Genomic DNA, 13,566 nt, shown 5'->3' on the forward strand with positions numbered 1-13,566 from the left:
CATGTGCCCATCAGGGTCCTCTCCTCTCCCGTGGATCCAATACTCCCTCCAATTCAACATCACCAACTTGATCATGTCGGCATGCCAGGTTCAAAAGGGTGCACACGTCGTACAAGTTTAGTCTTCGTATCGAAGTGGACCAATAGAAATCCAGCAAAAGGTCAAAAAGGTGTTACACCTCCCTCAGTGGGACGGTGATCTATCTACGGGGCTGGGCTTCCGTCTCTCGTCTGGGTGGGAAGTGTAAAATGCAGTCCCGGACCGAAAAGAAATCCCAACCCGCGATCGGGGCTCTCTTGAAAACCGATATCTGTCTTGCTCGTAGAACCAGTAATGTCATGATAAGTAAGTTTAGTAGCAACGACTATGAAACTCGAAGGTTGTGGGAACTGAACTTTTCTCAATGTTCAAGGGCCTTGAATCTGAAAGTAATAACGCAATACGGTTGCAGGGGAATCGAACGTTCAGTAGCGTCGGCCAAACAATAAATAAGATCGGTCTTGTTGTTCCCCGGTTTCCAAACTCCCCTTCCTTCTCTATTATTTATGTCCGCCGATAATGTCAACTAACTAGTAAACTCCTATTCACTGAGATTACTAGAAACGATCTCCTCTCTCGTCAACTACGTATTGTCTTACAATTCAAATACCCCATGTTATACTATGGTCTCAGTATGATCACACAGGCCTCATGCCCATCCGGAAGTTATCACAAGCCCAGAATAATGATAGTTAGTTATGTGGGAAGTTGTGGCTTCAGGTATCCAGGGGCGCGTATCCGAACAGGGATGGTTTGTGTATTTATGAATCACCAGAGGCCAATTCAGCACTGGTCCCCCCACATACCTTTTTGGCACCAATGCAAGGCCCCTGGTCCAAATGCGATAAGTTATCTGCTGGAAATACAGGCAAAAGGACTTTACTCGGGATGCTGCTGATGATAGGACTAACTCTCCGGAGTCTAAAGCTACAGAAGGGCTATCTGTGGGGAGTTGGCCCGAGTGCTACAACCAGCACACAGGCGGTGTGCCAACGCAAGATAATCTGATTTCCATGGCTGGTTCCGTAGATTTGACAATGGGAAGTCTGGAATGACTAACCGTATTGACCACCTTTTTGCATACACCCCTATTTTGCAGGGTCTAGCTGAATCAACCTAAATACTTCAGCCGTATTTATTATATACAGAACACACTTAATTTAAGCGTCCGAAGACTTAGATACATTCTTTCGAGCCCTCTTTTTAGGAGGGACCCTCGGCTTGCTCCATTGACTATAGTTATTTTCCGTAGTAAAAGCTCTCTCACTCATTCAAGCCCCACTCGGATTACTAATAGAAATTTCGCCATGTATTGACCAGTTATCTATTGGTGATTGGCAATATCTGGACTACAGCAACTCACCAACTCTTCCAATCATTGTCAAGTTGAAGGTTAGTCTCGCGGGTCTTGGTTTCCGAACACCTCCCCGCAAACTACCCGGTGGAGACTAGTCTAGACCTCGCACACCGCAAGTCGACCCTGGTTCAGTACTCTCGCTACGTGCTTAAGTACTGATTACAACACAACTCGGGGTTTCTCTGGGCAATTGCTGGGCCTCTCGTGTGGTCATGGTGAACGAAACCAACCAAGCATATCGGTTTTTCTTGCTCAATCCAAATGGAAGCCACGACGCACCTGGTTAATAACACTCGAACCGGGTACCGGTATCTTGCGCCAATGGCACAACGGCCGGGGCTTGAGAACTGCTGCACACCCTTACACGAGTATAATTTCTGGATGGGAACTATTCGGAAACTTGTCATCAGTGTCTAGTACTTTCCATGTGGACGATATAACGTTGAGTCTCTCTAATCAAAACCTGAAAGAGTGGTTTCATGAGTACCAAGACGGTATATTATGCTCGAACCTATCGTAGGCAATAAACAGAGCTACCCCAGCCTCGAGGATTACCCCTCTGAACCCCAACTAACAGAACAGCGATTCGTCCAATAGTGTTGGTCACATCCCCACAACTACCTTATCCCCGCATCCTGTATCCCTACCGCACTTTGCTCCGATCTTATTACTCCCCCCCATGAGGCGGCCACAGTCTGAGTGAGGTCAATTCCCGTTTCCTTACTTCACGTTCTCACCTCATTGCGCTGTTTCGTAGACGCATTTCCAGTCGATAGAATTCTTCTCGACACATCCTCCCGGCTGACGCGCGAGCAACGAAGCGAAGCAAACTCTCGCTCAACTTTTCGCTGAACCAGGCTTGAGATCAGAGCAGCCGAGGATGGCGGAAAAGATTTTCGCAGAAGATGTCAAGGTTCGTAATCCACCGTCCGTTGCTGTCAAATCTTAAAATAAAGCTTCACGGCACCCCCTTGTGGCGTACCAAGGCCCAAGACCTGAACCAATCCACCAATCTATAAGTCATGACTTTCGTAGTAGCTTGGTTAACATCACCAGCAAGCATCCACCTCAACCCGCGAATCCTCACCAGAATACGTCGCCTCGGAACAAGCCCTGCGATGGAAACAAGACAAGCGCATCATCCCGCTCTCGGCAGGGATTTACTTTCTTTGCTATTTAGACCGCTCCAACATCGGCAATGCCAAAATCATGAACCACTCCACGGGCGACGACCTCATGACGGAGACGGGCATGTCCAACTTCGAGTACACCATCGCCCTGATGGTGTTCCTAGTCGCCTACGGCCTCTTCGAGGTCCCCTCCAACATCCTTCTCAAGAGACTCCGGCCCTCCCGCTGGATCGCGTTTCTCATGTTTGGCTGGGGGGCCTTGACTATGGGTTTGGGTGGGGTGAAAAGCTATGCCGCTGTGACGGTCGTGCGGTTCTTGTTGGGGGTGTTTGAGGCCGGGTTATTTCCGGGACTGGTGTATTATCTGACGTTTTGGTATAAGACCGAGGAGAGGAGTATTAGGGTCGCGTTTATCCTGGCTTCGGCGACGCTGGCGGGGGCCTTTGGGGGCGCGATTGCGTTTGGCATTGGGCACATGAACCAGGCGGCCGGCTTGTCGGCTTGGCGATGGTTGTTTATCATTGAGGTGAGGAGTCCGTTTTGCTTTGGTTTTCTGTCAGTGCGGGTTTGCTTGGGCAATGATGACTAACTTCCACGAAAGGGCGCGCCGTCGTGTTTGTCTGCTGTTGCGGTGTGGTTCATCCTGCCTGATTACCCCGAGGACGCCAAGTGGTTGACTGCAGAGGAGAGGGACCTGGCTGTTCACCGGCTGCGTCTCGAAGGCAGTAAGGGTATGGCGAAAGCCATGTCTTGGCCGGATGCCAAAGCAACTCTAGTTGATTGGAGGCTATGGGGCCATTACGTGGTGTATTTTGGCATCTCGACCCCTTTTAGTTCACTGTCGCTTTTCACACCGTCCATCACCGCCGGCCTGGGTTATGTGGACTTGCAGGCTCAACTCATGACTGTGCCCCCTTATGCAGTCGCCTACAGTAAGTTACCCCCCACCCAAGCAAAGTGTACTATTCCAAGCTTGCTCATCCTACGCCAGTTGTGCAAATACTTACTTCGTGGTCCGCGGACCACTTCAACGCCCGTGGACTTCACTCAGCCGCCATGGCCACCATCGGCGCCGTAGGATTCCTCGCCTCGGCCGTGCTACCAGCCGATGCGTACGCGCATCGCTACGGTTGCCTTATCGTAGCTGCGTCGGGAGCGTTTTCCTGCATCCCCCCCCTTCTCGGCTGGCTGTCGTCCAACATCTTCAGCACCGCCTCTGTCGGTCTTGCTATTGCTCTAAATATCGGTCTGGGTGGTGCACCGGGCCAGATTGTTGGGGTTTGGATTTATAAGGCGAACGAAGCTAAGGCCGGGTACCCCACTGGACACTGGACTAATGCGGCATTATTGTTCATGGTTGCAGCTGGGTGCGTGATACTGAGGCTGTACTACGGATTCCGTAACCGGAAGATCTTAAGGGAGAACGAGACTGGGGATGTAAGGTTGTTCAAGTATTGAATGATGTATTTTCAGAATGGAGAGCGACAGAGCCGTGAGAGACGCAGGAGGCAGAACTCTTTGACTTTGTTATGGAAGGCCGAGCATCGACAACATCAACAAAGATATCAATAGTTGAGTATGAACGTGTTGATCTTACAGCTCGCTACATATCCCAAGCTTTATACAAATCTTTCCTAACCTGATCCACATGCCTCATTTGTTAAACGTCATCTACCTTACAGCCAACGTCTGTCCGTTAGTCGCCTGGGTTCCTCTCAGCACAAGGCAGCCCTCAAAGTACTGCTGCATCTCCTCGAAGTCCTCGAGCTCACCAATCCAGCCGACATACTGATCGGGTCTAGCAATCACCACACAGCCCCTCTCCTTATCGACACCGTAGTTGACGTATGCATCGCCAAAGCCCTCGTGGTAGCTCACATCGTCGACGAAGACCTTGTTGTAGTCCCAGCCGTGTTGCTCGCTGAAGGGGTGCAGGATCTCAGGGAAGTCTCGGAGCAGCTCCGTGTCGGTGCGCTTGGATGAGTGGATGGTCAGGACCTCAATCACACTGTCGATGGGGGCGCCGCCGGGAGTAGCAGCGCGCAGGAAGTTTGTGGGCGCATCGAGAGCCTCGCAGAACTTGTCCACGCGCGCCTTCTGCGCGGCATCGAGGACGTTTCCTGCGAAGAGGATGATGCGGAATCGCCCATCGGCCTTGAGGCGCTCCTGGAAGTGCCACGGACGGGCATCGGACTGGTTGAGCACCTTGAAGCTGTTGAAACGCATTCCGATGGGAATACCCGTCGCCAGCCCTTGCCTCTTGGCGAACGCGTCGGCCGTGATCTGAGTGGCCTTAGACTGTGCCACCTTGCTGCCATCGCCCTGCTCAGCTGCATCGCCAGACTTGACGATGAGGGTGCTGGGTCCGTAGTTGACGGACAAGCCCGACGCGAACATGTTGCCCTTCTCGAAAGCGTCTTTGAACTCCTCCATGCTGACTCCCTCAGCGTCCATGACGTCCTTGGCCGGTCGGCCCGAGAAGAGTCGGCTGAAGCGGTGGTCGAAGTCGATAAGGTCTTGGGCCACACGACGGCGCTCACTCTGATAGCTGCTCAGGATGCTGCGCTTAGCGACACCCTTGGCCACCAAGCCCACCTTCCAGCCGAGGTTGAAGCAGTCCTGCATTGACACGTTCATGCCTTGACCGGCTTTGGGCGAGTGCGTGTGCACGGCATCTCCAGCCAGGAAGACACGTTCGTGGGCCTCGAACTTGGGGGCCACCCTTTGCCCAATCTGATGTGTCGTAATTAGTATCTGCGCAGCAGGGTCATCCGGGGGTTTACATCAGCTGGTCTTACTTGGTAAGCAGTCCACCAGTCACAGTACTGGTAGTCAAGATTGTAGGGGGCGATGATCTTTTGGGCAGAACGGAAGATGAGCTCGGGGGCAATCTTGGTTCTGTCCGCACGACCAGAAGCGTCGGGCGTCACCTCCTTCAGTTGAATGTAAAGACGGACGAGCTTGTTCTCTCGAGGAATGACCATGAGACTGCCATTCTCAGCAGAGTGGATGGCGCATCGCATGCGAATATCGGCTGGGCCACGTTAGATCGGATTTGCTTTGATTAGTGGCAGCCTAAGCGTTCGGTACTCACGGAAGTCAGTGATGGGGATGATATCCATAACACCCCAGATGAAATCAGTGGCTTCGCCGTCCAGGTCGAAGCCGAGAGCTCGTCGCGTCCAACTGCGGGCACCGTCACAACCAATGACATACTTGGCGTGGACAATCTCGCTTGATCCGCCTCGAGACTGACTCTTCTTGATCAGGTCATCCTCGTCATCCTCGACTATCAAGTTGCTTCGAAAGATACCGTCATTCACTTTGCTAGCGGTTATCTGTTGCTTGGGGGTTGCTTCCTCCTCACTGAGTTGCCGCAGCTTAACCGTCACGGGGTAGGCCGAGTCGTCTTCAACCTTGGACACATCGATCTCGAGAGACTCGGGCAGAACACCCCGCTCAACCTTGATGGTATCCTTTGAGTACTTCTTGATGTTGTCCAAGAAAAAGCGCTCAATGCGGCCCTGCTGCAGGACAATTTGCTGGAAACGGGAGAGGCCGACGATGGTGTCTGGGATGCGATCTGAGCGACAAATCACACCATCACTGCCGGGGTTCTGCCATTAAGGTGAGAAATGCGACTTGTAAGTGTCCATGCGGGATCCTTTTACTTACCCACATGCAAATCTGGAGCGATAGATGATCAGTCAGAGTGCCGTTACACGTAAAGCTATATACAAGTGAGGTGCCATACCTCGAGCATGTGATTGGCCTCCTTCCAGGCCCGGTCGCCGAAACCAAGACTGTCAAAGATCTCAAGACTGCGACATTGGAGCCCATCGGCCTGGCCACAGAACACCTTTGTGTTTCGTTTATCGACAACACGTGCCTTAACGCCACAGTGTGCCATCCAGGCTGCGGCCATCAAGCTGCATTGTAATTATGATTAGTCACCGTCGCTAAGATACCGGCCGGTCATTGGCGAGTATGCAGTGGAAGAAGCTTACCCTGAGGGTCCGGCGCCAATGATCAGACTAGTCACTGCATTAGTATCAAGGTATACTGCGATTCAATGGGGGGCTGGATGCCCTACACATCGATGTTCGATTCAGGAATGTGACCGTTCGCTGCGGTCTCCGCCATCTTGCCGGTCACGCCCGAGTACGATTCAGAGTTATGAGATATGAGAGGTCACGACGACGCAACTATAGCCGGGGTGTGTGACAGATGAGGAGAAGCTGCAGTGAGAAAACAAGATTTCAGCTCGAGATGTTGGAATCATGCAATATTGGAATAGATGAAGACGGGACGACGAGTAAGGAACTCGGTTTCATTGAACGCGCGCTTGGTTAAGAAGGAAACCGGAGCCAGGTTATAAGAGACACAAGCGGCCTTCATCAGCATGGCGTATTTATTTCGGGATGGGGCCGTGTTTGGCTGTGTGGCCTCTCGTCGTTGCCCCTCTATCTGGGTTGTGTCCATCACACAGTAGCACGAATGCAGTCGACGAGAACCCCACCCATGTTCGCAAACGGTTCGTCTGTCATTGTGACAGTCGGGTGGCGGCATCTAAACCCAAACCTTGTGTCGGAAGCGGGGCCAGGGGGACCTTTGATTCTATTGGAGATTTTGGAAACAAGCAAGCTGACTGGCGACGTTGGATGACCCCAATATTATCGGACCAAGCTGGTGGGCTGGCTATCCCCGTTTCACTTAAAGGAATCATGCATGGAATCCTTGCCGACACCTCGACCATGGTAAGGTATCTACACCTCCACCATGGTCGCTGCACGTTAGTGCAGTAACTTGTTACATCGTGCTATGCCGAAAAAGGCCAAGTTGCTATACATAGTTTTATATGAGCACACAGAGCAATTGTTAGTACTCAATGCTGTCTCCATCTTTCTGTCACTAGCTCGAGTTTTCGAATCATTCAGTGGGTCAATTCTAGAGCCGCTCCTCCAGGACGGTATCCCACGCCTCTTAAACGACTATGCGTAATTCTATGATTCAAAGGCTTTTAAAAATTATGTCGAGACTTGATCCAAGGCTTAATCCCGCACTGGACCTTCTCATTTGGGCTCAGGTTAGAAGAATTAGTAGGCAGTAGTACTTCAGGTGGCTTACACATACCCTTTGCTCGATAAGAAAGAGCATTCTCGTGTTAGCAGACGGCCAAGTCGGAGTCACCGCGCAAGCAATAATATACTAGAGGCTGTATAAAAAGCTATACTTGTGTGCTATTATTCCACTCTACTCCCTCTCCTAAAAGGAAGAAGCTCCTTCTTATTATTAGCAGTTGAGCCCTAGAATGTCCTGGGGAAAATGATGTCGGATCTTCCGTATCGTGGATAATTATCCATTTCTTCCATGCAGTCTTATTCGTTGCCAATATCTTATCAGAGACTATTATACTGCCCTGCCCTCTCTTCGAACCGTAGTCAAAGTGGAAGTAATAAGCGAGTAAAGGTAACGCTAGCCCTCGTATTGGCTTCTCTTCTGCTAATCCGTTTATAGCGAATAGCTCTTAGGTAGCCACTTCATCTAAAGCGGTTATGACCGCTACCTCCATATGCATCGAAAGCTCAGGAGAGAGACAAAGCCGGAGGTCAAACCAAGGAATCTAGCCATTAAGCTTATCTTCGAGAAGCCACAGCTTCAGCAATATTTCTCTGGGGTCTTAACTAGCCCTATCTCAGGTCTCATATTCTGAGGAGTAATAGGCCCATTACAAGCCAATTGAGCCTATCCACATAAGTAGGGTGTCTATGGTTCGATCTCCTCGTACATCCAGGTTGTTGGCCCACTTGAAGGGCTCGGATCTTGGCCAATTGGTCCCGAACAAGGTCCGTATTGCGAATGAAACGTGGTATTGCTAGTGTTGAAGGATTAAGGGGATAGCTGATAGGTCGGCCCCTAAGGGGTTTTAGGACTCAAATCAGATCTGCAGACGTTACAATGTATAATTTTAAGAGATTTGACCCTGTTCTAAGAGCTCTCTGTCGCTGGTATCCGTACGGAATTAGCTGTCTCGCAGAAAGTGCTACAAAAGTGACCTTCAGCCAAAAAATCTACATCCTTAATCAACCAGGGCCCCTGTAGTAATTCACTGCACTGACGTCTGACCCCGGTGGAGGTGTAGTAGCTGTGGATGTGCTTGCTCTCATTGGCAGCTGTCGACCTGTCAAAGCCATTGCTCATGCGTGTTCAGTCAATCTGCGCGTCATGCATTACTGACTAGGCCACTTTCGAGGTCTGCAAGTCGCCGGAATTCTCCAGCGGTCATATCCGTCGTCAGCATGCAAGTGGCAGCATGGGGTGCGGCTGATTTTTTCACCTCGTTAATTCGAGGCCAAAGAGTAGCTACTGGAGTTGATTTTAAGTAGTTTAATGTTGACAAATCCTTCCTGGTCCTCAGCTGTTTGCAGCCGACAATCTAAACCGGTGATCAGAGATGTTGATCACCAAGCTTGCCGCGTTATCCATCGATCAGACATGCGCAGTTTGATGAAATGGAGCGAGCAATCTCGGGACTTGCGATGTCATTAGCACTTGCGACGCAAGTTGGTGAAGGACCAAGTCGGTTGGTCAGGCTCCTGGTGAAGTAAATAAGTGGAGGGCCGGGACAGTGCGTTAGAGGCCACTAATATCTCCCCAGTCCTGCCTTGCCGGGAGTATGCTTCTTGGCGCTTTGTTTCGCAGCGCCTCTTCCTGGTGCCGATCCATTACGTGGTGGCTCCAGCGTTTCTAGCGAGCCACCTCTTAACAAAGATGGGGGAGATAATCTGGGACTCTTCATTGTGTATGTATAGAAACAAATCGGACACGAACTCTACCACTATGTCTCACTTTCAAATTTCAAAATGATTATCGGCATCGTAAGAAGACAAGGTTTCCTATAGCCTTTTTGATCTGAAAACAAAATGTGAAGTGCCCGGTCAAGACTGACAAAAATCGAGTTTTTGATAATTTTTGGAAAACCGCTTCATCTCTATTTTCATACAAAGTCCGTCAGTCCCCAAATAATTCCCCTCCCAAATTATTTCCCCACCTCTGTTGAGAGGTACCATAGGTGGCTCGCTGGACGCGCTGGAGCCACTAAGTAGTGGATACGTTACAACGGTCGACCGGCGGCTTTCTCTTCCTTACCCGGACAGGATCATCAGCCATTACGAATTCAATCCCGACTTACCGAATTTTACATGGGTAATGCGGTCTCAACTTCAGACCCTGCTGTCGGCCGAAGAATTTGGCCAGGAGATTCCCAGAAAAGGAGATTTCCAGAACCCTATCAAGTGCCATTATGCAGATCAAAGAGGGCAGCAGCTTGGCAAACATGCAACAAATACTCATGACGATTGTCTGGCTGGCTGTGTGGCATATAATCACAAACCAGGCAAGGATTTCCGTCTCTAAAACATTGTCGTTTCTTGGCGCCAAGATGTCGAACAGCTGCTGTGCTTCGTTGTTGCGCTATTTTCCCTATACTATGTATTGCTCCTCCCGCAGCCCAACACCCCCACCCCCAAGCTCCGGGCCGGCTGAATGGATACCAGCCCAGAAATCAAAGTTCGCGAGTGCATGAGGGACAGCGGGTGGGCACGGATATCGTCCCATAGCCTGACTCGTGGTGGCGGAGGATGGGGAAGAGAGGTCGAAAGATGAGCGTTTGACATACAGATTGGTAAAGGTCTACCTATTCCACATGTAGCATCGTGTCAAGTATTGTGGTATATATGTGGGGTCACAAGAGGTCCGACCGCCTGACGCGTTGAGATGGATAGGACTCGGGATTTATTAAAGGCGTACAGGACCCTGGCCTCACCACTCCACTGGACCAATGGATCAGACCCTATCCGTGTCCAGGGCCAGGGGTTGGTTCAGGCTCCTCCAGAGATTATACCACGGCCTCTATCAAGTACCGGCATACTATAGTACATGATACGTTTGGACCCGCGATTATGAATCGCATCCACAGCTTGACTGGGCCAGATCTGCAATTGCATTCTGACCAGCAGGCACGAGTGGATTTTGCAGTGGCGTCACCAAACCTGAGCAAAAATGAGCAAGGCTGCAAATGACGGGTTCGGCACTGCGACTATGAACTGGGACTTTGTTTCAAAGGCCCTAAGCCAATGATTTGCGTGAACTGGCTACTCCGTAATAGAGAGGATCGGTGCTCCTATACAAGCAACCAATGTGACCAAATGGGATAATCGACTACCCGAGACCACTTACTTATTAGGGTCTATCCTTTCCTTTTGGTCTAGTCCGACGACACCCTCTCTGTCTCCAACCAACCCTGTCACTCCTTTAGTTTCTTGGTGGGAGTCAATTTTCATAGTGGCTTGACTGGTTCAGGGCATCAATAGTACCAACGACGATGGCGGACGCGGCACAGAAGTTCATCCAGGAGGTCTGGGGACTCCAAGGAACCGCCTACCTGGTGGTCGGAATAAGATACGCAACGAGAATCCAGACGGTGGGATGGCAGAAACTGGCATGGGACGACTTTTTCATGCTTCTCGCAACCGTGAGTCACAGACAGCTCATCCTTCATTCCACGACAGGTTGTGTAATGGCTAACCTTACAACATGCAGCTGGTATATACGGCCGAATCAGTAGCGGCATATTTTGTCGTCGCGTACTGGCAGGGCTTAGCGAATAATGCGATGACGGATGACCAAAGGGCAACCCTCGAGGCCGACTCGCCAGAATGGGTGCTACGGGTCAATGGCTCCAAAACGCACGTCATTGGTCTCTTGCTCTACACGACACTCCTCTGGCTGCTCAAGGCTTGCTGGGTTGTCTACTACAAACGCCTTACGTTAGTGATGCGTCCATCGATCTTACTTGGAAGCTAGCTAACATAAGCGACAGCGAGGGTGTACATAACATGCGGAGACTCATCTTAGGGGCTATGATCGTCATGCCCGTGACTTACGTCGCGTGCCTTCTGGTCGCATTCTTGAAGTGCATCCCCTTTCACCACCAGTGGCAGATCAACCCCTCTCCTGGTAATAACTGCATGCCAGCCGTGTCCTTCATACAGACCATTTTCGTCATGGGGATGAACACCGTCACGGACTTTTATCTCATGGCGATTCCGATTCCTGTATGTCATCCAGCCAGTCCATCGTGAAGGGAAAAGACTAACCCCTCTTTTAGATGGTCTGGAAGTCAAACTTGCCCCTTAGGAAGAAGTTCACGCTCCTGATCATGTTCAGCGGTGGCTTCCTCGAGATGGCTTTCGGTATACTTCGTTGCGTATCCATCCTGACAGTATGTCTTGCCCCTATCTCACTTTACTTGTGCCCACTTCAATTTGGGCTTGTTGTGAATCTTGCTAACTTATATTTCCAACCAGCTGGGTGACGTCGACCCAGCCCAATCCGGCTACTGGTCTGTCCGCGAGTCCTTCGTCTCCTTCGTCCTCACCAACATGCCCATGGTCTACCCCCTCGTCAAGAAGTACATCGACAAGACCCGATCCTCCAGCCGCAGCAAAGGCACCGGCACCGACAGTCGTGGCTACCGATTAAACAGCTACCCGCGCCGCGGTACCGCTCCCAGAAAGCACCCGCTCTCCATCCCGGCCGAGACCACGTGGGAGTCCGATTCCAAGGAGCATATCGTCGCGGACAAGGTACATATATCGAGTGGCGAAACCTCGTCGCTCGAGCAGCAGACCACCAAGTCGCACCACCGCGACATCATGTCCGGTAACAATGAGAAGAGCATGCCGAGGAGTTCAAAGGAGCAGAATCGGAGCAAGTCCCGGAGGAGGACTATCGAAAACCAGATTATTGTCACGACCGAGTACACTATCCAGGATACTGGCCCAAGTCCACCGCAGCATGCTCGTGGGTTTGAATTCTAACTTTCTAGTTTTAGCCAGGAATGAGATAATCGTCATGGCAGGCTTCTTTGAGCAATATATACATCATTATTTTAGACAGGCGTCGCTATATTATAACCTTTTCCTCTTAGAGTTAACAAGGGCATCTTATGAGTGAATGAATCATTATTTTAGACAGGCGTCGCTATATTATAACCTTTTCCTCTTAGAGTTAACAAGGGCATCTTATGAGTGAATGAATCATTGATAAAACCCCAAAATCTCGATGAAGAGGCAGCAGAGAGAGATCTTAGGACGCAAGAAATTACGACAGATGCTATGACAGAGGGTGCCACGACTTGATTGAAACAAGCTTGTGTTCGGGCTTTAGCAGTTTGTTTTGATCGAGAATTCAAAATCCGAGTGTTTGGGTGGTCCCTCTAAATTTAAGCCAAATGACTCATAGCGTTCGTCATCACATAAACAGGCGCTATTCAAGTCGTTATCACCAAATGTCTAGCCCCCATTGGTTGAAGACCAGTATAAGTCCCCAATAAGGTAATTATAAGGAGATAGGGAAAAATGTTTCATTTCCCGAAAAACTCAAACATCAAAGAACCTCGAAGGCTCTGTTCAGCTTTCGCGGGAATGAGGTGGCCATAAGATATGAAAAGTGTCCCCTCTTGTCTCGGTGATCGGAAACCCCCTTCATTGACTTCCGTATCTTGTTGTTCTGGCGATGACAATGGGTTCTTTTCAGTATGCGTCTTTGTCGGTAGTAGGCCATATTTTGTGAAAGCGAGAACAATCAGGGTCAGGGCCCTCAATCACATCATGGACAAGTCCGCCATCGATAACTTCACTAGAACGGTGACCGAAGACGGAATTCTGCCAAGACCTGGTAATACGCCCCAGTTCAGTTGCATTGATCCGCCCCACCTTGTCAAACACCGCAGTCTCTCCGACTCGTTTGATCTTTGACGCGATGACGATTATGAACAGGGAGAATATCTCCTGGGCACCCTGGACTGCCAAGCTGGAGTCGGCACGTGTTTAGATGTTCGTGTGGTTGTATGGGAAGTTCGCCATAGCTTCAGATGACTCAGGCTGCTCGCCAACCTTTGCGGTTCTTCACACTTTGCCGGTCTAGTACATTGTTGTGGATCATCTTTATGTTGTTCGTTTGGCGGACTTGAGCTAA

The 13,566-nt window shown here is 50.4% G+C and overlaps 3 protein-coding genes across 3 annotated transcripts; 2 read left to right on the plus strand and 1 right to left on the minus strand.

The window, feature by feature from the left end:
- Window positions 1–2,276: 2,276 nt before the first annotated feature.
- On the plus strand, window positions 2,277–3,984 carry BCR38DRAFT_479911 (major facilitator superfamily domain-containing protein; the record flags this gene model as incomplete). The annotated part of the gene is made up of 4 exons (XM_040863217.1): window positions 2,277–2,309; window positions 2,453–3,052; window positions 3,128–3,458; window positions 3,518–3,984. The coding sequence occupies 4 exons, from the start codon at window positions 2,277–2,279 to the stop codon at window positions 3,982–3,984; spliced, it is 1,431 nt and encodes a 476-aa protein (XP_040721011.1).
- A 183-nt stretch (window positions 3,985–4,167) lies between these two features.
- Window positions 4,168–7,079, minus strand: BCR38DRAFT_381989 (phenol hydroxylase). The gene is made up of 7 exons (XM_040857420.1): window positions 6,620–7,079; window positions 6,534–6,560; window positions 6,281–6,455; window positions 6,202–6,213; window positions 5,621–6,143; window positions 5,325–5,560; window positions 4,168–5,259 (listed from the first exon to the last, which is right to left on the minus strand). The coding sequence occupies exons 1-7, from the start codon at window positions 6,667–6,669 to the stop codon at window positions 4,198–4,200; spliced, it is 2,085 nt and encodes a 694-aa protein (XP_040721012.1). The 5' UTR covers window positions 6,670–7,079; the 3' UTR covers window positions 4,168–4,197.
- Window positions 7,080–10,909: 3,830 nt separating this feature from the next.
- Window positions 10,910–12,494, plus strand: BCR38DRAFT_492574 (uncharacterized protein; the record flags this gene model as incomplete). Its single annotated transcript, XM_040864696.1, has 5 exons — window positions 10,910–11,059; window positions 11,128–11,354; window positions 11,408–11,642; window positions 11,696–11,809; window positions 11,895–12,494. 5 exons carry the CDS (start codon window positions 10,910–10,912, stop codon window positions 12,405–12,407), a joined length of 1,239 nt encoding a protein of 412 aa, XP_040721013.1. The 3' UTR covers window positions 12,408–12,494.
- Window positions 12,495–13,566: the final 1,072 nt, after the last annotated feature.

This window comes from Pseudomassariella vexata (genome assembly GCF_002105095.1).
Source record: "Pseudomassariella vexata strain CBS 129021 chromosome Unknown BCR38scaffold_1, whole genome shotgun sequence".
Lineage (NCBI taxonomy): Eukaryota > Fungi > Ascomycota > Sordariomycetes > Amphisphaeriales > Pseudomassariaceae > Pseudomassariella > Pseudomassariella vexata.